The sequence below is a fragment of the Dama dama genome, chromosome 5 (assembly GCF_033118175.1).
Source record: "Dama dama isolate Ldn47 chromosome 5, ASM3311817v1, whole genome shotgun sequence".
Classification (NCBI taxonomy): domain Eukaryota; kingdom Metazoa; phylum Chordata; class Mammalia; order Artiodactyla; family Cervidae; genus Dama; species Dama dama.
In genome coordinates this window covers 671,422-692,225 of record NC_083685.1, presented here as the reverse complement: position 1 = coordinate 692,225, position 20,804 = coordinate 671,422, and the positions used below count along the sequence as shown (strand labels likewise).

The following is a 20,804-nucleotide window of genomic DNA, read 5'->3' as shown; positions in this document are numbered from 1 at the left end:
GAGCCTTCATACCACCCTCTCCCTTCAAAGTCGGCCTCCGGGAGCTGCCCCCGCCAGGCCCAGGCTCCTGGCCTCCACCATCGGCCTATGTGCTGGTCAGTCGTATGGGCACGCCCTTGTTCTGGTATTCACCTGCCAGAGGGCAGGCAGACGGACAGTCCCCCACTCCGCCTGTACCCAGGCTCCCGACGGGGGTGTGGGTGGGGCCCGGGAAGCTCCCCATCAGGCGCGAGACGGGCCTGAGACGGGGCTGGGGCCGGCCCTGTCCTGCGGGCAGCAGACACGGGTGGTACACGGCCGGGGCGGGTGGAGTGTTGGGGCATTCAGACAGACCTGGGGTGCCCGTCAGAGCTGTAGCCCAAAGGAGCTCTGGGGCTGGAGGGGGTGGGGAGGTGAGGTTCCCGTCCATGAACCCAGTCCAGCTGGGCGACACCTCTAAAGCCAGGAGCAGGGTGGACAGAGCGGCCGCATGGACGTCTGCTGGCCGCCCTAAGGGGCAGCCAACAGGGGTCCCGTGAGAGGGGCGAGGGCCCCGGGAGATCGGGGCGTGGCCTGCAGGGCTGCCCGGAAGTGGTTGGCCTGTTGACTTGCCCCAGAGAAGTGTTTGCGTTTGTGACCACATGAGTGCGACTTCCCCACCACCCTGCCCGCGGCCACCCCCATCCTGCACTAGGGGGCTGACAGAGGGGGCCCCAAACCCCCAGGGCTCCCGCCCACCCCGCCTGCCACCAGCGTGGCGGTGCCTGCAGCCTCGGGCCTGTCGGGGCCTTTGACCAGGCCCCCTCCTCCCTGATGGGGCCCCACATGACTGAGGCAGGAGCCCTCCTTTGGGAGCCTGCACGCAGCCTGCCCCCCAACCTGGCCCTGCATCCGGCTTTAAGGTCCCCAGAAGCCCAGCTCTGCTGGGAGCTGGTCATCCCCCTGCGGTGTCCCCCCCCCCCCCCCCCCCCCCCCCCCGCCCAAGCCTGCCTGCACTCCCCGCTTCTCGGGCCTGGAGCAGGGTCTGACCTCTCTGCTCCCCTCTTCCTCCAGGTCCCGAGGTCCCGCGCAGCCCCTTTCTCTGTGCTCTGTCCTCACCTGATTGCTCTGGATTTAGGAGCCTTGTGCCTCCAGGCCTGGCTCCACCTGGAGGATTTTTTCCTCGGGGACCAAAATCCCTGAGAATTTCCTTGGGGATTGTCTCAAGCAGGATCCCCCTCTCCCAGGCCCCTAGCGCTCCTTCTCCCCTTGACAAGGGCTTGCTGGCCGGGCCTCCGTCCCTAGCCGGCCCCACCGCCGCCCGCGCAGCCTCTGCCACCTGCCTTTACCTCCAGGATCTCTTGGAGCCGGTGCCCGGCAGTGCTACTGCAGGCAGCGCTCCCGTCTGTCCCTACGGGGGCCCCCTTCGCCCAGGCCTCTGGTCCAGACCCAGCCTACCCAAGGCCTCAAGAGTCGGGAGCCGCCGTCGCCGCAGGCTTTGACTGCGCCCGGCTCGGAAGACGCTGACCGCACCGCTGGGCGCGGGAGGGAGTCGCCGCGGGAGCAGAGGCCGGATTGAGGCCTTGACCTACGGTTCCGAGGCACCGCTGGCCAGGGGGCTTTGGTGCGCCGCGCCTGGCGCCCACCCGCCTCCCGCCGCCCCGGGGCCTGGCCTCGTCGGGGGCGCGCAGAGCCCGCTTCTCCGGTGGGTGTCTGGGGAGGGAGGGAAAAACGCAGCGGCCGGGGATTCCTCCAGCGGGCCCCTTCCAAGTTTGCCCCAAGTTTGCGCGCGGCCGCCTGGGGGCGGGGGCCGTGCGGAGGGGCGGCGGCGCGGCCGGAGGGTGGGGTCTGGCGCGCGGGGCGGGCGCTGCCGCCTGGCCGGCCGCGGCTGGCCCGGGATCAGGGAGCCGATGTGGAATTTCCTGCCCGGCCCGGCGCCCCTCCTGCCGCCCCCCGCCCGGCCGTGCACTCCGCTTCCGGCCGCTCTCGCAGCGGCCGCACCCGCGCCCGCGCCCGCCCCGCGCCTGCCCCGCGCCGCATGGAGGGCGCAGGGCCCCGGGGGGCCGGGCCGGCGCGGCGCCGGGGAGCCGGGGGGCCGTCGCTGCTGCTGCTGCTGCTGCTGCTCTGGCTGCTGCCCGGCCCCGCGGCGCCCCAGGAGCTGAGCCCGCGCGGCCGCAACGTGTGCCGCGCACCCGGGTAGGAGCCGGCCGGGCTGGGGGAGGGGGCCGGAGGGGACGCCCGGGGCCGGGACAGGGGAGGGGGCGCTGGGGACCGCCCTGCGCCGCACGCGCGGGCTCCTCGGGCCGCCCTCCCCGACGCCGGCTCCGCTCCGGGCCGAGCCCGGGCGCCGGCCCACGACGGTGCGTCCGAGGATACCCCGGGCTAGAGGAGAGCAGAGGGCAGCGGGCGCGGGGAGGGCAGACACACGGGGTCCGAGATTTCAGACCCAGAAAAGAAGGACCCTTGGGCCGGGTTGGGAGGGCCGTAAGAAGACGGGAAGCGCCTTACAAGTCTGTGGCAGGGCATGTGCCAGGGCCCGGGCAGACCAGTGTGGCCGAAGCCGGCAGGGAGGGAGGCTGAGAGGCCAGCGGTGGCCTCCTTCCTGCGAGGGGAGAGCCGGGGAGGTCTCGAGGCGAGTGGGAAGCACAGATTGGCGTCTTAGGAAGAGCCGACGTGGGTGGGAAGAGGCTGGTTGCGGAGTGGGGCGTCGAGGAGCCTGCGCTCCGAGTGGGCCAGGAACGGGAACAGGACAAGGGCGGGCGCCGGCCTCTGGAGGATGTGGACCCTCCCGGGTGGGATCTGGGTGCCCCGAGCAGCCAGCTGGGGAAGCCAGTGTGGGCCGGGGTTGGGGGAGGGGAGGACCGGGGCCCAGGACCGTGTACGGAGGACCGAGAGCGCGGGCCAGAAGCCGGAGGTGGCGCCGGGGTCGGAGGGCCCGGTCGGCCTGTCAGGGGCCACTGCGAGGTCAAGGGCATCTCCGCGCGGGGGCGGGGATCCGGCGTGTGCGGGTGCTCTGGCGCGGGCGGGAGGCGCCAGGCAGGCGGGCGGGCGGGCAGCTGGAGGGGCTGCCACTGGCCCCCGGCAGGCAGTCGGGGCGCCCGGGGCCGCAGGGCCCAGGGAGGCCGCGTCCAGGGGCAGGGCGGTCGTCGCAGACAAGGGGCTGTGAGGGGCCGCGCGGGGTTTCCGAGCTCGCATCCCGAGGCGCGCAGACCCCTCCCCGCTGCCAGCCCCGCCTCCGGGGCGGGGGCCGGCCTGGCCCGCCATCTGCTTCACATCGACGCCGCCGCCGCCGCCTCCCGGGCCTCCCGGGCCTCCCCGGCCCCAGGAATGCGGCGGCGGCGGCGGGCGGGGCTGCCTGGAAGGGGGGAGGGCGCGATCGCTGCCGGCCTGTGCCTCGCCTCAGCCCTCCTTCCCTATTGGGGTCCCTGCCGGGGACCCGATGGCCGGCAGGCCGCGCTCCCCCGCCCGGGACCTCCCCATCGGACGCCTGTTCCAGTAGCTGGGAGCCTGGGCTGGGTTTCAGATCCTGGGGCCTCCGCATCCGAGTGGCCTGGGCACATCGCTTAAGCTCTCCGGGCTGGGCCCTGCTCCTGACAAATGGTGTTGGGGGTGGCACCCACCTCGTGGAGGGAAGGGAGGGGGCATGATCCTAGTTCTGTATGGAGCTGGTTAACAGGAACCACTGCCACTGGGGGCCCCGCCTCCCTCCCCAGGGTCTGGACCATCTCTTCCGTGACCTTCCCAAGGCTGGGCCTTTCGAAGCTCCACTAGCTGTTCCCTCTGCCTGGAGGCAGGAGGACCACGGAGGGTAGCAGCTCTGTCAGTAAAACCCCAGAGGCTTTCTGTTTGCGGGCCTGGCAGTGCCGGGTACAGCTGTCCTGTGTGTGTGTGTGTGTGTGTGTGTGTGTGTAGGGGGGAGACTTTCCACAAGTCATCTGACATCTGGTAAGGGCTAGGGAGGAGGTATTCAACGTGGAGACCCAACTGGAGGTGATGAGTGAGAGAGGCCGGGGAGAGGAGCCCGGAGCAGAGCCTGGCGGTGTTGGGGGCAGGCCCTGCGTGCTGAGGGCCTGTTGGAAGCGCGGAAGGGGCCCAGGTGGCTGGGACGGGGATGGTGGAGGAGAGACCACCCGAGCTCTGCCCGCTCCCCAGAAGACTGAGGCCCCAGAAACCCCGGGGCAGGAGGGCAGAAGGTGCGAGAGAAGCAGGCAGGATGAGGTGGCCGGGGTGGGAGGGGGCAGGGGACACGTGGCCTGTCCATCCTGGGTCCACTTGGGAAGGTCGGGCCGGGTGTTTCTCTGTGCATCGTCTCTGGGAGGGCGCGGAGTACCAGCCTCTCAGCCTGGAAAGGCAGGCCTTACCCTGAGATAGAGTCCACTTGGGGTGGGGGCTCGCGGGGAGGAGGCCCCCAAAGCATTGCCATTGTCTCGCTGGGACTCGGGGAGCCTCGTGAGGGAGCCAGAGTCGACAGAGCAGGGGGCACAGTGGGGGGAGTACCCATGGGGGGCGGGAGGAGAGCCTGGCTGCCGTGGAGTCCCGGGGGTGTGGGGGCAGAGGAGAGGGCAGACACTGGCACAGTGAGTGGGCAGTGCGCTTGGGCGGGTTCAGGATCAGGGTCTAAACCAGCACAGCCCCAGCGGCAGTGACCGTGTTCCGTGTGGGGGCACCGCCTGCTTGCTGGGGGGCCTGGACTGACACGCAGGGTCCCGCCTGAGTGTCGGAGCTGCCCCGTCCCCGGCCCTCTTTCTCGACCTCTCACTTTCATTAGATCTGGGACGACTGGGCTGCCAGCCCATCCCAGCCTTTCCTGCCGCCTGTCTCAGGAGGAGAGGCCCCACAGGCTCATCCTCTTACTTGGGCTCTGTCCCGCCAGCGGGCGGGGTTTTTAGCTCTGCTGGGTGGGGCCTGGGTGCCAGCCGTGCTGGGGGAGCTTCCGGGGGCCTGTTCAGCATGGGCTGAAGCGCACATAGCAGCCTTGGGTGAGTTCTTGAGCTGTGCTTAGTCACTCAGTCGTGTCTCCAACTCTTTGCGAGCCCACGGACTGCAGCCTGCCAGGCTCCTCTGTCCATGGGATTCTCTGGGCAAGAATACTAGAGTGGGTTGCTATGCCCTCCTTCAGGGGATCTTCCTGACTCAGGAATTGAGCTGGGGTCTCCTGCATGGCAGGCAAATTCTTTACCAGGCTGAGGTACCAGGAAATTTCCTGGGTGACTTCTTTTTTTTTGGGGAGGGGGGGTGGTAACTTTTTTTTTTAGTGCCAAAAGCTGGAGACATCTCACTCTCTTAATCCTCCTGCCAGACCTGTGCGGACCCCTTGTACAGACACAGCGGCTGGCGGTCAGATTAAGTTCTGTGCCCAAGGCCACACAGCAAGTGGCAGACCCAGACACCCAGTGCACCTTCCTGTGGCCCTAAGGCGAGGCTCCCAAGCTGGTCACAGAGCCAGGCAGCCAGGCCATCTGGGACAGAAGGCAGGCAGTATTCCCAGGCCATCCCAGCAGGCCATTCTGGTGGGGTCGCCTGCAGAAGGACCGCTCCAGAGGCTCTCTATCCAGAGTCCTGGGCTCAGGCTGGCAGAATAGGCAGGGGGTGACCCAGGGTTTAGTGATCATCGCAAGCTGGGAACACGGAGGGCATCTTCTGAGGGGCCTGCTAAGGGGGGCTCAGCCTTTCCTTTCCCTGACACCCTACCCACCAGGGCCATCAGGCTCCTCCCACCTCCCCCACCAACACATGCCAGTTCTGGGTTCCCATCCTCCCTCCTGTGCTCTGAGGTTGGATGGAGGCCGTGTGCCTTTAGGATCTGAGACCGACCGCAAAGACCTGTAGTCTGCTTCCTTCTCGACCTCCTTTGCCTGCAGCATGGGCACACCCTACCTCAACCCTCATGACCCTTGCCAGGGGCCATGGCTTCACTTGGGCAGGGCTGCCGAACCTCTGTGTCTGCCCACCCCATCAGCCCAGGGCTCGGGAGGCTGCACCACCCCAACATGGGCACTTAGGAAGTTCTTACCTCCTACTGTACCTTGGAAAAGCCAAATAAAATTGAGGTTTCATGAAGCTGCACAGAGAGGACGTTCCAGCGTGGCCTTCCTCGAGCCCGAATCTCGCCCTGGTGCTCTGCAGCCCTCTCTTGCACTTTCCTCACCTGAACAGACTCCCTGGGTGTCCCCTGCCCGTCCCCGAGCAAACCCCTTGCCGAGGCCACCTCGCTCAGAGGCTGCCTGTTTTAGCCCCAACAGGGCATCCTGATGTGCTGCCCAGCCCAGCCAGTCCTGGCACTGTCTGGGTCTGAACCCTTGACACCCATCGGGCCAGACTCTGCCCCATCCTGGGGTGCCCTAGCCTGCCTCACTGGAGCGGTTCCTGGAGGCTCAGAGACCTTTGTTCCACCCCTACCTCACCACTGCCCCTCCTCCGACGCCTGGGGCCTCTTCTCAGGCCTAGTGGATGGGGGAAGAGGGCACAGATCAGGAGAGGCAAGACCCCCAAGGAGAGAGAACTGTGAATTTCTTGGAAGTGGTCTGTGCTCTGCCACCTCCCAGGGTTTGCTCTGGATGGCTGAAACTTGTGACTTACTCGAGTCCCCCGAACCTATAGCAGCGCCTCCGATAACCACCTCCCACCTCCCGAGGGCAGGGTGGGGATTGCTGGTGGAGGATGGGCAGTTCCCTGCGCGAGGGGCTCAGACTCAGGCGCCAGTCTCTCTGCCTGCAGCTCCCAGGAGCTCACGTGCTGCGCCGGCTGGAGACAGCAGGGGGACGAGTGTGGGATCGGTGAGTGGGTCATCTGGGATCGCGCCCGGGATGGGGGTGGGCACGGAGAGCAGGAGACAAGTGCGGCGGCTGGACTGGGGACACCCCGGCCCGTCTCGTCCGCAGCTGTGTGCGAAGGCAACTCCACGTGCTCGGAGAACGAGGTGTGCGTGCGACCCGGCGAGTGCCGCTGCCGCCACGGCTACTTCGGGGCCAACTGCGACACCAGTGAGCGCGGATCCCAGCGGGCGCGGGGCGGTGGGGGCAGGGCCCCAGAGGGGGCGGGGGCTGGGCTGGAGGCGGGGCTGAGTGGGCGGGGCCAGGTTCGGGGGCGGGGCGCCGGATGGGAAGCTAGCAGGCTCTCTCGCCAGCGCCTGGGCAGCCCCCCGTCTCCACTCCTCCTGCAGAGTGCCCGCGCCAGTTCTGGGGTCCCGACTGCAAGGAGCTGTGCGTCTGCCACCCGCACGGGCAGTGCGAGGACGTGACGGGCCAGTGTACTTGTCACGCGCGGCGCTGGGGCGCACGCTGCGAGCATGCGTGCCAGTGCCAGCACGGCGCGTGCCACCCGCGGAGCGGCGTGTGTCGCTGCGAGCCCGGCTGGTGGGGCCCGCAGTGCGCCAGCGCGTGCTACTGCAGCGCCACGTCGCGCTGCGACCCGCAGACGGGCGCGTGCCTGTGCCACGCGGGCTGGTGGGGCCGCAGCTGCAACAACCAGTGCGCCTGCAACACGTCGCCGTGCGAGCAGCAGAGCGGCCGCTGCCAGTGCCGGGAGCGCACGTTCGGCGCGCGCTGCGAGCGCTATTGCCAGTGCTTCCGCGGGCGCTGCCACCCGGTGGACGGCACGTGCGCGTGCGAGCCCGGCTACAGGGGCAAGTACTGCCGGGAGCCGTGCCCCGCCGGCTTCTACGGCCTGGGCTGCCGCCGCCGGTAAGCGCGGGCCCCGCCCGGGGAGGGGAGGGAGGGACAGGCCGCCGAGGGGGCGGGGGTGAGGGGCCCGGGCCCCGCCTAGCCTCCCGCCCCTTCCCCAGATGCGGCCAGTGCAAGGGCCAGCAGCCGTGCACCGTGGCCGAGGGCCGCTGCCTGACGTGCGAGCCCGGCTGGAACGGCACCAAGTGCGACCAGCCATGCGCCGCCGGCTTCTACGGCGAGGGCTGCGGCCGCCGGTGCCCGCCGTGTCGCGACGGGCACGCCTGCAACCACGTGACCGGCAAGTGCACGCGCTGCAACGCGGGCTGGATCGGCGACCGGTGAGCGACGCGCGTGCGCCCCAGACACGCAGCCCCCCGCCGCCCTCCGCACTGGCCTCTGTGGGCTTCGGGGCCGTTGGCCCTGACGCCCCCTCCCCCCGTTCCGAGGTGTGAGACCAGGTGCAGCAATGGCACGTACGGCGAGGACTGCGCGTTCGTGTGCGCCGACTGCGGGAGCGGCCACTGCGACTTCCAGTCCGGACGATGCCTCTGCAGCCCGGGCGTCCACGGGCCGCAGTGAGTGCTCGGGGGCGAGAGGTCTGAGTCAGAATCCGGCACAGGGCTCCAGCCAGACCCCAGAGGCTGCTCTACTGGTGACCAGGCGGGACCCAGGCTTGGCCCTCAGCCAGCTAGGGAGCGACCAGGGGCTCTTGGGAGGCAGTTTCCTGCCCTGGCGTGGAGCTGGCGTTCGAGCCGGATCTGGCGGCCAGGTCAGCCTGTGGTCAGTGGGCTCCCCTGAGCTGATGATATGAAGTGCGCGGGGACCTCCACGTAGACCCACGGGTCTGGTCCGGCAGCCTATTCCCTGCACATCAAGAGTCAGCCCCGAAGTGGGCACCGCGGCCAGTGATCTTGGCCGGTCCCCCAGACTCCCCGGCGCTGGAGCGCACCCATTCGTTTCCAAAACACTGATCGCCCAGGACGTGCTGGAGGTGGGGGTGGCCGCAGTCCCTAGAGAGTGGAGCCAGGGAACGCGGGGCCGGCCGGCCGCGGGGTCGAGCGCGGGAGGCGTCTCGGAGGGCAGCTCGGCGGCGCCCCCAGACCCCGCCCGCCTCCCTGACCTCGCGCCCCCGCAGCTGTAACCTGACGTGCCCGCCCGGGCTCCACGGCGTGGACTGCGCCCAGGCCTGCAGCTGCCACGAGGACTCGTGCGACCCGGTCACCGGTGCCTGCCGCCTGGGTGAGTGGGTAGGGGCCGCCGGGTGGAGGCGCGGGGGTCGCTGGCCCCCGCTCTGATCGGGCGCTCCCCACAGAGACCAACCAGCGCAAGGGCGTGATGGGCGCGGGGGCGCTGCTCGCCCTGCTCCTCGGCCTGCTACTCTCGCTGCTCGGCTGCTGCTGCGCCTGCCGCGGCAAGGACCCAGCGCGCGGGTGAGGCTTCGCCGCCCGGCCCTAGCCCGGAGCACGGCGCGCGGTCGCCCTTCCCGGCCCCGCCCCACCCCCAGTGGCACCGCCCCCGTTAGTTCAGGCCCCGCCCCGAGGGGCCCAGAACACTGTAGGCCCCGGCCCCGGTTAGCTGAGGCCCCGCTCGCCGCCCCGCCCCGCCCCTTTGCTCAGGCCCCGCCCCGAGGGGCCGCGTCCACTGTAGGCACCGCCCGGCCGCCCGTGGATGGGCGCCGGCTGACTCGCCCCGCCCCTCCGGCCAAGGCAAGGCTCAGTCCCCTTCGCTCAGGCCCCGACCCCGCAGGGAGCTCTCACTGGGGAGGAAGAAGGCGCCACAGCGCTTGTGCGGACGCTTCAGTCGTATCAGCATGAAGCTTCCCCGGATCCCGCTCCGCAGGCAGAAGCTGCCCAAGGTCGTAGGTAAGGATGACCGGGGAACACCTCGGACGCAGGCGGCTGCCGGAAAGTGGCCGTGACCGGGTCAGTATAGGGACGGCGGGGCTTTGATTGTCCATGGGAGCGTCGAGGAGGGGTGCGCCCAGGGCGAGGAAAGAGGGCTCGCGGGTACGGGGGAGCCCGGGAGGAAGGCAGGGGGGTGGCCTGGACGTCCCGTCGCCCCGCAGTCTGCAGGAGTGAACGCACCGTCTGTCCTGGTGCGGAGCCGCAGGTGGACGCGGGACCTGTGCGTGGGAATGCCCTGCCGCAAGAAGTCCCCGCCCCCGGCCCAGATTTCTGTCAGTGCCCAGGGTCTTATCTGGAAAGGGGGCAGGCTGACCCCTGGGCCCCACCGCGATGTCAGGACGGGTCAGCTGCGGGTTGCAGGGCGTGCCGTTTTCTCTCCTCTCTCTGCACTGGTTCACACCGGGGTGCACGCTCTGTGTCTTTCCCGGTCGTTTCCAAAGATGAAGGGCACGAGGTGATGAAGTCTCCTGGGAGGTAAAGGTGGAGACAGCTGAGAAAAGCCACGCTGGGCCCAGTCAGCTTGGTGCGGTCTGTGGACGCGGGTGTAGGGGCTGGAGCCCGCCTCCTGTTTGTGCGAGGGGGACAGGCTGGCAGGCTCTGCGATTCCCTGTTGGCAGGGCCTACATCTGTCGAGGCCGAGGCCGTGCCTGGGGGTGGCAGCCTGCTGAGGTGGGCTGAGCCAAAAGGTGGCCTCCCCACTGCGCGTTTGCTCTCAGAAACTGCTCGGGGCAGGGTCTGAAGCATGGCCTGGAGGGCCTGATGCCTCTCCCAGCTAGGTGCTCCCTGTTTTCACAACTTTCGGCCTGACCTCGGTCAGCTCCCTGGCTGCTGGGAGAGGCCTGTCCTACTCAGAATCTTGGGGTACAGCTTGTTGGGTCCCTACCTCACTGTGGCAGGAGGGCTGGTGAGGGCCCTGGCTGGGCAAGGCAGGGCCCCTGGCAGCTGTGCCCCCGTCCTCCCCAGTGGCCCATCACGACCTGGACAACACACTGAACTGCAGCTTCCTGGAGCCGCCCTCGGGGCTCGAGCAGCCCTCACCATCGTGGTCCTCCCGGGCCTCCTTCTCCTCCTTCGATACCACGGATGAAGGCCCCGTGTACTGCGTACCCCACGAGGGTGAGTTGGCCTCTCTTTGGGGTGAGGACCCCTCTCGCTCTGACCCAGTGAAGGATTCTCGCTGAAAAGACCTCTGTGCTCAGAGGGACAGGCAGGAAGGGCTGGTGATGCTGTCAGCTGGTGGGTGGGCACACAGCTGAGGCTGCAGGTCAGGCTTCTGTGCTGCCCAGCACCAGACTGGGCTGGGGGGTCTGGGGAGGTAGCCACAGCCAGGTTCACATCTGGGGAGACCAGGCAGAGAGAAGTTTCTTGGCTGGGGGAGGGGCTGGCAAGAGGAGACAGGAAAGGGAGTCTTTGAGGTCTGGAGGCACACTTTCCCGGGAAGCCTTGGCTCACAAACGTCAGGAAGCAACCTCACTCACTGGACTTCTGGCCCCTCTCCTCCTGCTACCATCCCCGTGAATGATCCTGGGCAGGTGACCAGGTGACCCTGAGCCCTGGAAGGCCTTGCTCTTAAAGTAGGATAAGGAATCGAGGGTCAGATATGGCGATGGTGGCGGTGGGGGAGAGGTGCAGGGGGCCGAGGTGGGGCTGCGGCCCAGGAAGGAGCCCCTCGTCCTGCCTTGGGGCTCCAAGTCAGCGGTCAGCCGGGAGCGAGCCAGGCCTGTTTGGATGCCAGGACGCTTGAGCGCCAGTGGGGGTGGGAAGAGGACAGGAGGGGGCGCCGGCGGGGGCTTGTGCCTGTAGGCTGGAGGGCCGAGCTCTTCCCGTGGGCGGTGACCGTCCCGCTCTTCCCTGGTCAGAGGCGGCCGCCGAGAGCCGGGATTCGGAGGTCCCCGCCGCGGCGCCAGTGACCACGCCGGCCGAGGAGGCTGCGCCCCTCCCCGCGTCCTCCGACAGCGAGCGGTCGGCATGCAGCGGTGACGGGCCCGGAGGGGCGCTGTATGCGCGTGTGGCCAGGCGCGAGGCCCGGCCGGCCCGGGTCCAAGACGAGGCCCGAGGTCTGTCGCTTTCGCCATCGCCCGAGCGCCGGAAGCCGCCACCACCCGACCCCGCCACCAAACCCAAGGTGTCCTGGATCCATGGCAAGCACGGTGCCGGGGCTGCCGCCGCAGCCCGTGCGCCCTCGCCTCCACCCGCGGGCCCCGGGGCCGCTCCCAGCCCCAGCAAGAGGAAACGGACGCCCAGCGACACGTCGGCGCGGCCCCCCGGGCTGGCGGAGGAGGGGCCGGCCCTCGCGGCACCCTCCCCTCCTCGGGCTCGGGCTCGGGGCCGCGGCCCGGGCCTCCCAGAGCCCACGGACGCTGGCGGGCCCCCGCGCAGCGCTCCCGAGGCTGCCTCCATGCTGGCCGCCGAGCTGCGCGACAAGACTCGCAGCCTGGGCCGCGCCGAGGGGCCCCCGGGCATGCAGGGCCCCCGAGAGAAGCCGGCGCCTCCGCAGAAGGCCAAGCGCTCCGTGCCTCCCTCCTCGCCAGCCCGTTCGCCCCCCGCGCCCGAGGCCCCGGGGCCCGAAAAGGCGGCAGCCGGCACGCCTGGATCCGACACCCCTCGAAAGAAAACCCCCATTCAGAAGCCGCCCCGCAAGAAGAGCCGGGAGCTGGCGGGCGAGCCGGGCCGGGCGGGCGCGCCCACGCTGTAGTAAGGGCGGCCCACGGGCCTGCAACTTCCCCGCTTAGCAACACTGCTTGGCGCCCCGCGCCCTGCGCGCCCTGCGCGCCCTCCTCTGCCACGGGAGCTGCAGGGCGGGACGCTGCGTCTCGCTGGTTCGGCCCGCGGCCCTCCTGGACGGGCCCGTGCTTGCTGCGGCAGGAAGCCCCATCCCAGTGGCTGAGGCCTGACAGGCGCTTCGCTGACCCCTCCCTTCCCACAGCCTCCCTGGGGAGGGCTCCCGCCTGCCTGCTGGGCTCTCCAAGGCCAGGGGCTGGAGGGCTCTGTCTAGAGGACACCTCCCACTGGCCCAGAGTGCCTCCTCTGGGCCACCTTCTCACTGGCTGGGGCCAGAAGCACTTCCACCCGGGATGCCTCTCCGGTCAGGGCCTGGCGCCTCTGGCTGGAGGCTCCCTCCCCGCGACCCTGGCCAGAGGCTCCTTCCACTGGCCGAGCCCCAGGGCCTCTGGTTGACAGGAGCCTGGGGAGGAGGGCTGGTCTCTGCTCCTCAGGGGGCTTGGCTGTCCCCCAACCAGTCCTCCCCAGCCTCCCCAGCCCCCTCTGCTGTCGAGCTGGTTTTGATGGCCTCCCAGCACCCCACATGCCTGGGAATTCGAGGGGCAACTCCAGTGGCCTGAGGAGATGTATTTATAGGCCCCCGGCAGGGCTGCTCCCACCCCCCCACCCCTGGGGGGCCCCAGGATGGGCTCCTCTCGGCAGGGGCTTGGCCAAAGCTTTCTGAATAAAGTGCCTCCCCCCCCACCACCATGGTCTGCCCACTTCCTCTCTGCTGGGCCTCTTGACAAGGACGTCACCCCAAGAAACCTGGCACCCCTTGACCCAAGTGGCGTCTGGGAGCCCAGGTGTGGTCCCCCAAGACCACGTGGGAAGTGGGTCCTATCTGTCTGCCCAGCCTTCAGCTTTTTATCCAATGTGTTGGGCATCCACTCAGCCCACCCCCCCTCCACTGGCAGCTGGTGACGCCAGGCGGGCGGGCAGGAACAGATAGGGTGGTTACAAGGAAGGAGCCCGTGTGCAGCGACTCCTGCCCTGCGCCTTCCCCACTGGCCACCGCTGTGACACTCGGGGCCCCAAGCTCTTTGGTGTGTCTGGGGCGGGTCAGAGGCTGGGGCCAGGGGGCAGCAGGCCAGGGGCACAGCCTCTAACCGGGCCACGTCTGGCACAAACAAGACCGTCTGGCCGTTCACAGAGCCCTGCTGTCCGTCTCAATGGGCTCCCTGTCCTCAGCCGGAAACGCTCCGCCGCCCACCCTGCTGGCTACGGGAGCTGGGGGAGGGGGGAGCATGCCTGGCCCCGAGCCCCTGCTGGCCCCTCTCTGGCCTGGCCTTCTTTCTGCATCCCTTATTCTGTGTCTTCAGGGCTTGTGGCCTTCAGGAGGGCCTCGCAAGTGATCTTCCCGAGCTCCATAACCTCACCTCTCTATGGTGTGCACTGTCCCCGCCCACCTGGGCTCCTCCATCGCCCGCCTCTGCCTGGCGGGCCTCTTCCTCACCCCCCCAAACCCCGCTGCCAGCTCTTTCCATCAGGAGATTCAGCCAAGACGCTCCCATCACCTCCCCACGCCCTCCCTGTGGACCCTGGAACGACCGGAGTGTGACCAGTGCTGGCAGCTCAGGGGTCTCACCTCGTGAGTCTCCGGTCCTCTGGCCAGATGCCACCTGGAGGTCCATGTCGGTGACCCATGCAGGGGCCGAGCCAGCTGAGCGGAGACGCCTCATGGCACGGGTGGATATCTGGCGTGGCTCCTGTGGCCGTGGTCCCGGCCTCTGGCCTGGTCGGGCCGCACGTGGAAGGCGGGCTCCCGCTCCCTGGGCACACGGCTTCCCTAGAGCCAGCTGGGCACCCTCCCGGCCGTGGCCCTGCGCCTGGCCACAGCCTCATCCCTTCCTTCCGGCACCAGGCTGTGCTGGCTGCCGGGCGGAGAACACAGCCTTAACGTCGGCCAGGAGGGGCAGAGGCCCAGCGAGGGCAGGGCACGGACTGAGGAGAGCGTGGAGAGCGGGCAGTGGGTCAGGCGGCAGTGGCTGGGCACCCCCACTCACCGTGCCCACCCTGTTGCTCCCCGACCCCCCCGACCCCTGCTCCAGCGGGCAAACCACTCCCTGGCCTGGATCAGCACAGTTTGGGGCGACCGGAGGGCTTGGGCCCCATATCTAACGTCTAGCAGGCCTCCCCCGGGGCCCCTCCGCCCCTCCGCCCCCTGCCCTGGAGCCTCCGAGCATCGGAGACCCTGAACTCCAGGAGCCCCTCTGTGTCGGCGCCCCACGGAGCAGGGGCCCCTCTGGCACTTCCGGCAGCAGCCCTGCCACCGGCACCCTGGAGCCCAGATGCTGTGGCCTGGGGCACCCAGCCCAGGAAGCCCCCCGGCCCCGGACGGTCTAGGTAGCAGCCTGGTGAGGGAGCTGCCAGACCCCACCCCGGCCCGACACCCGCTCCCCCGCCACGGCCCTGCAGCAGCGCCAGCTCCCAGGGCAGGCGCCACAAAAGGGAACCGCGGCTGCTGGAACCTCCGTTGCCATGGGGACGGGGACCACAGGACTCACATCTGGTAGCGATTGAGGAGGAAAAATTATGAGTCGTGGAAAATGCAAATATTTTTTGTAGCACAGAGCACAAAGGAGCGGGAGGAATGTGGGACTGGAGAAGGCCTGAGCCGGAGCACACGCCACACAGAGGCCAAGCTACATGCACACACGCATGCACACACACGTGCACACAGACACACACACTGAAACGTACCTGCACCTACAGCCAGGCCAACAGAGAGACCAAGAGACACCACCAGTGCCCCCACCCCCGCCCCGGGGCGGAAACAGACAGCCCTGCCAACACAAACACAGAAACTGAGGCCGAAGCCCTGTCACACCGCACCCGCACACGCACACCAGGAGAACTGGGGAAACACAGGGGGAGACGCACACACTGAAGCGAACACACGTGTACAAGGAAGCACGCTCTCTCGGCAAAACTCACCTGGAACAGAGAAGGCTCAGCAACGCACACGGCACCACCAGGTGTGGGACACGGAGACGGCATGGACGTGCGGCACAGCACAGCCCCCAGCTCAGAGAGGACCTGGGAGAGACACAGACCCTGCACCACGCGCGTGTGCGCACACACACACTCACACACACACACCCCGAAGGCTCCCAGGAGGACCCACAGCACTCAGTCCACTACACACCAGGAGGCGGACACGGGACGATGCTGCTGAATTTGTCTGTGTTGGAGGTCGCACCCCACTGTGAGCCCAGAGCCCGATCCTCAAAGGCCAAGTTGTCCTGGCACGTGCCAGATTCCCTCATCCGTTCTTGTAACTCCCTCGATCACCCGGCTCTAGAAAACCCCAGCTGCTACCTTTCCTGGTCAACATTTCTTGTTAGCAAATGTTGCTCCCGCCGCCATCGCGGGAATAAAACCATCCGCTGACTGTCTGGTACATCTCTCTGTATGGTCCTGCAGCCCCGACCCTTGTTTTGGGTCCTGGTCACTCCTCCGGGTAGCGCCCAGGAGCTAACCCTAGTCCCAGGGAGCCCCCGGGGCCTGTGCACCAGGGCCTCGTCTGCTGGGAGCACAGGAAGAATTTGATCTTTTTTGAGGACTCGATTTCCGGTGTCTGCTTCTTTTGGTTTCAGGGTCTGACCATTTTGTCTATTTGTCTGTGTGTCTGTTTTGAGCTTAAATCAATCGAGTTAGTAGCTGCTGGGAAGATGGTTTGAGGTGGCCACAGATAGAAAGAGCCATGTGGAGGCCAAGGTTTCCTTAAGGCTGCAGAGAGGCTATGACAAGGCCAGGGGCAGACACACCCAGCAGTCAGTCCCTTTGGGGAGGCTCACGGAATGCAGGGCCCCCCCAAGAGGGCAGTGAAGCTGGGGGGTGGCATTAGGAGAGCGGAGGTCTGAGAGCAGACAGCCAGAGTCCAGAGACCGGCGAGGGTGTCTGCAGAGGTTGGGCCTCCCTCGGAGGACAAGCAGGAGGGCCCGTGGGTGCGTGAAAGGGAGTCTGGGTGGAGAAGCCATTGATGGGTCCAGTGGGGCCGGTACCCTGGGTCCTCATGGGGACAGTCGTGGTGAGTGAGGGCATCATCGGATGAGTCCGGCTACAGGGCCGAGTCACCTGGGTTAGTCAAGAGGTTAGTTAGTTTCACATTAGCGAAGACGGGAAAATGACCCAAGTGTCTGTCGACAGATGAATGGATAGCAAAGGGAGGTCCATTCATGCAATGGGATGTTTACTCAGCCTTAAAAAGGGAATTCTGACATATAATACAACAAGGGTGAACTCTGAAGACATCACGCTAAATGAAAATGAAATCAGCTCATCACAAAAGAACACATACTATATACTTCCGCTTACGTGAGGTATTTACAACAGATTCGCAGAGAGACAGAAAGTGGGGGGCCAGGGGCTGGGGTGGGGGGTGGGCAGTTAGTGTTTAGTGGGGACAGAGTTTCAGTTTTACAAGATGCAAAGGGTTATCAGGATGGCTGGTGGTGACGACTACACAACAGTGTCAGTGTACTTATTACTGAGCTATGCACTTAAAAAGGGTTAAGATGGTAAAGTTAATGCTCTGTGTCTTTTACCACACCAAAAAAAAGAAAAAGAAAAAGTCAGGAGGTCAGCGCCTCACCGGGTGAGCTGTGACATTGGGCTGAATACTGGACTTGAGGCAGCTGGTGGCCTGGGAGCCTTGGACACACATGACTGTGGTTGGGTAATGACTTTGGGGGTGCAATGGGCAACAGAGTGGCCCCCACTGGGTTAAACCCCAGAGTCGTGTTGCATGTGTTGCAAAGTCAAAGCTACTTGGTAGAAGCTGGTTTAACAGAAAGACAAAGCTTGGCCTTCACCCTACAGTTTTCATTAAGCCAGAACCCACTTTATATTCCCTTGACCCGTTTTTCAGAGTTTTTTTCCTCCTCACCTTGAATTACTTTTCTAAAAAAAGTAGTTTTTATTTTTTTAGAGCAGTTTTAGGTTCACAGCAAAATTAAGCAGAAGGGACAGAGAGTTCCCATATACCTCCTCTCCCTTGACCCTCATATCAAAATCTTCCTCCCAAGCGGGATATTTGTTACAATCTGTGGGCCTGCAGTGACAGGCCAGCACCCCGCAGAGCCCGTGGTTCCCATCGGGGTCACTGATGTACGTACGCGCTATGGGCAAACGCGCGATGACCCGTGTCCACCGCTGTGACACGGTCCAGAGCAGTTTCTCTGCCCTAAAACCCTTCCTTCTCCCGCTCTTCAGCCCTCCCTGTCTCCCCAGGAGACCACCGCTCATTTTCTGCCCCCACAGTCTCGCCGTTTCCGGAAAGTCGCCGAGCTAGACCGGCTCCGGGCCCCCGGCGCTCGCTGCGCCCCTGCCCGCGCGTTCGTGCCGGGCGCTCGCTGTGGGTGCTTGCGTGTCCCTCGCGCACCTCCCGAGGAGGGCGCGGCGTCTCCTCGTCTGACGCGCCTTCCCGGGGGCGGGGTGCTGGGGGGCAGGGACCGGGTAAGGGACTCTCCGAGGAGGCGCCCACTGCCCGCGGAGCGGTGGGCCCGCGCGCTAGTGCGGGTTCCGCGCCGGAACGCGCGCCCGCGAGGCCGTGGCGCCATCTAGCGGGGCCCTCGGCAGCACCCGGGGCGGGGCCTGAAGCAGGGGCGGGGCCCGAGACGGGAGCGGGGGCGGGGGCGGGGCCCGAGGTCGGGGCGAGGGGGCGGGGCCCGGGGCGGGGCGGGGCCCGAGGTCGTGGCGGGGGGCGGGGCCCGAGGTCGGGGCGGGGCCCGAGGTCGGGGCGGGGGGGCGGGGGCGGGGCCCGAGGTCGGGGCGGGGGGGCGGGGCCCGAGGTCGGGGCGGGGGGGCGGGGCCCGGGGCGGGGCGGGGGGCGGGGCCCGAGGTCGGGGCGGGACCCGAGGTCGGGGCGGGGGGCGGGGGCGGGGCCCGAGGTCGGGGCGGGGCCCGAGGTCGGGGCGGGGGGGGCGGGGTGGCGGGGCCTGAGGTCGGGGCGGGGGTGGGCGGGAGTGGTTACCTTCATCGAGACCTCGTGGGGACGGTGTCCACCCTCTGAGGCGGAGGCAGCAACCCGCCGCTCCCCGGTGCGTTCTCCGGGCGTCCACCCACTCTGCCCTCCAGGTACCGCCGGCATAGGCAGGGAGTGCGCTGCCCCTTGCAACCAAATGCGGAATTTTTGTAGCTTAAAAAAACCCACAGGGACTTCCCCGGTGGTCCAGTGGTTAAGAATCCGCCTGGCAATGCAGGGGAGGCAGGTTCCATCCTGATCCCCGGTGGGGGAACTAAGATCCTGTGAGCCACGTAGGAAAAATAGAAGAAAAACAAACAAAAAAAACAACAGTAAAATTGATGTTACCTGTTGCAGTTGAGTCTCTAAGTCGTGTCTGACTCTTTGGGAACCCATGGACTGCAACACGCCAGGCCTCCCTGTCCATCACCAATTCCCAGAGATTGCTCAAACATCATGTCCATCCAGTCGGTGATGCTATCCAACCATCTCATCCTCTGTCGTCCCTTTCTCCTCCTGCCCTCAATCTTTCCCAGCTTCAGGGTCTTTTCCAATGAGCTGGCTCTTTGCATCAGATGGTCAAAATATTGGATCTTCAGCTTCAGCATTAGTCCTTCCAATGAATGTTCAGGTCTGATTTCCTTTAGGATGGACTGGTTGGATCTCCTTGCAGTCCAAGGGACTCGCAAGAGTCTTCTCCAACACCACAGTTCAAAAGCATCAATTCTTCAGTGCTCAGCCTTCTTTGTGGCCCAACTCTCATAGCCGTACATGACTAGTAGGAAAACCATAGCTTTGACTATACAGAACTTTGTCGGCAAAGTGATGTTTCAGCTTTTTGTATTTTATAATTACTGTAGGAAACAAATGTGAATGTGAGTGGAGGATGGCGGCTGGAGGCCTCTGTGGAATATAAGAGTGCAATAGTAACAACAGAATTCTGGCCAGTGGATCACTGCCTGCTGGAGCCACTGTGGCTGTTGGGACAGGGCCTTACCTGACACTGGTTCAGGTCACAGCAGTTCACAGCAAGGTGCCATTCATCCTTTCTTGGTTGAAAACTAGGCCACATTGGACTGTTCACTAGAGAAAGAAGGGGGTTCATCACCCCACCTCTTCACATCTGGTGTAATGGATCTTGCCTTCAAGTCCCTGTTTGAGTGAATTTGGGGCCATAGTAACAATTTGCATGGCTCAGGCAACTCTGCAGGATCTTAGGCCAGAACTAAGGAGCAAAGCTTTATTTTGTTCCAATCAGAGCGCCCGTCTTGATAGTGGGCAATCTCAGAGGAGAGGGAGCCAGACCCTGGAAGAGTCAGGTGACCTTTTTCCTTCCAAGGTCTGAGCACTGGGGAAGCCCAGGTCGCAATGTGCCCACACCAGGTGGGGGCAGCCAGGGACATTCTGACCTGGGGGCTTTCCTTGGTGGGAGGCTTTGGTGCTTTGGGCTGAGGGAACCAGGTCGTAGGTGTTCCCCAGTAATTCCCGGTCACCTAAGGCCTCCGTGTCTGCCGAGAGCCATGGGCCTGGTCCCCATCCTATTCACCCGCCACACTTTTCCTTCTCTACGACCCACAGGAGGAATTGGCCAGCTGCAGCCCAGGGCCCAAATCTGGCTGGAGGCATGTTTTCATAAACAAAGGCTGACTGGCCCACCCCTGCCGCCCGCTGCCAGGAGTGCTTACACGGTGCAGAGCCCTTGGACCCTGCCAGCTATTTCGTAATCCGTACCCGCCCCGAAGCCGCTGCTGAGGGCAGGCCACTTTCCACGCCACGGTGCTGGAGCGAGGGAACACACCTGGTGCCCATTGCCCACTTCTCGACACCAGCACCCTGGCCCCAGCGCCCCACTCCCAGCCTGAGCTCAGGCTTCTCGTCGCCTTGCTCCGACCCTGACTAGCACCCAGATGCCATGACTCATCTCAGGCTCGGGGAGGGGCCCTCCACTCCCCAGGACAGGCCCACTGCCTGCCTGTCACCTTCCAGCTCTGCCTGTGGCTCCCGCCACCAAACCGTCAAGGAGCGTGTGGAGGTGGCCTGGCTGCTGCCCTCCCCCGCCCCCACTGTCTGTCACTCGCAAGCAGCGCCATGGGAAAACCTGTGGCCCCTGCACTTTATCATTCAAGGTGGAAATTGCTTTTTGTGCCGATTACAGAAGTAATGTGTCTTTACATGTTATTTTAATAATTCATTTTAATGAATTATTAATTCATTAAAGTAATTTTAATAATTCAGAATGGGACTCATCACCTAGAAATCCCGTGCATATATTAGGGGTCCTCATGAGTCCTGTCCTGGCCCCCACCTCACTTCATTCCTCATTTCTTGTTCTGTTTTTGAGTGAGCAGACCGGCCCTGCAGGCGGAGCTGAGCTCAGGCCCCTTCCCACTCTGGAGCAGGACCAAGGCCCCATCTCAGTGGTTGTTTCCCGGCAACACCAGAGTGACGTCTGGGGCTCACTTCGGGGCAGCCTGGCTGGCGGCACCCCAAGTTCGCACACCCCGAGCGTTCGCGCACTGCTGCCGAATGGGGCTTATCCCAGAAACACAA

General features: G+C 65.9%; 1 protein-coding gene across 1 annotated transcript; it reads left to right on the top strand.

Moving 5' to 3' along the window:
- Positions 1-1,996: 1,996 nt before the first annotated feature.
- SCARF2 (scavenger receptor class F member 2) lies at positions 1,997-15,689 on the top strand. Its single transcript, XM_061141355.1, has 11 exons — positions 1,997-2,154; positions 6,676-6,734; positions 6,840-6,941; positions 7,121-7,640; positions 7,742-7,960; positions 8,069-8,197; positions 8,758-8,861; positions 8,935-9,052; positions 9,369-9,484; positions 10,490-10,642; positions 11,386-15,689. Exons 1-11 carry the CDS (start codon positions 1,997-1,999, stop codon positions 12,219-12,221), a joined length of 2,514 nt encoding a protein of 837 aa, XP_060997338.1. The 3' UTR covers positions 12,222-15,689.
- Positions 15,690-20,804: the final 5,115 nt, after the last annotated feature.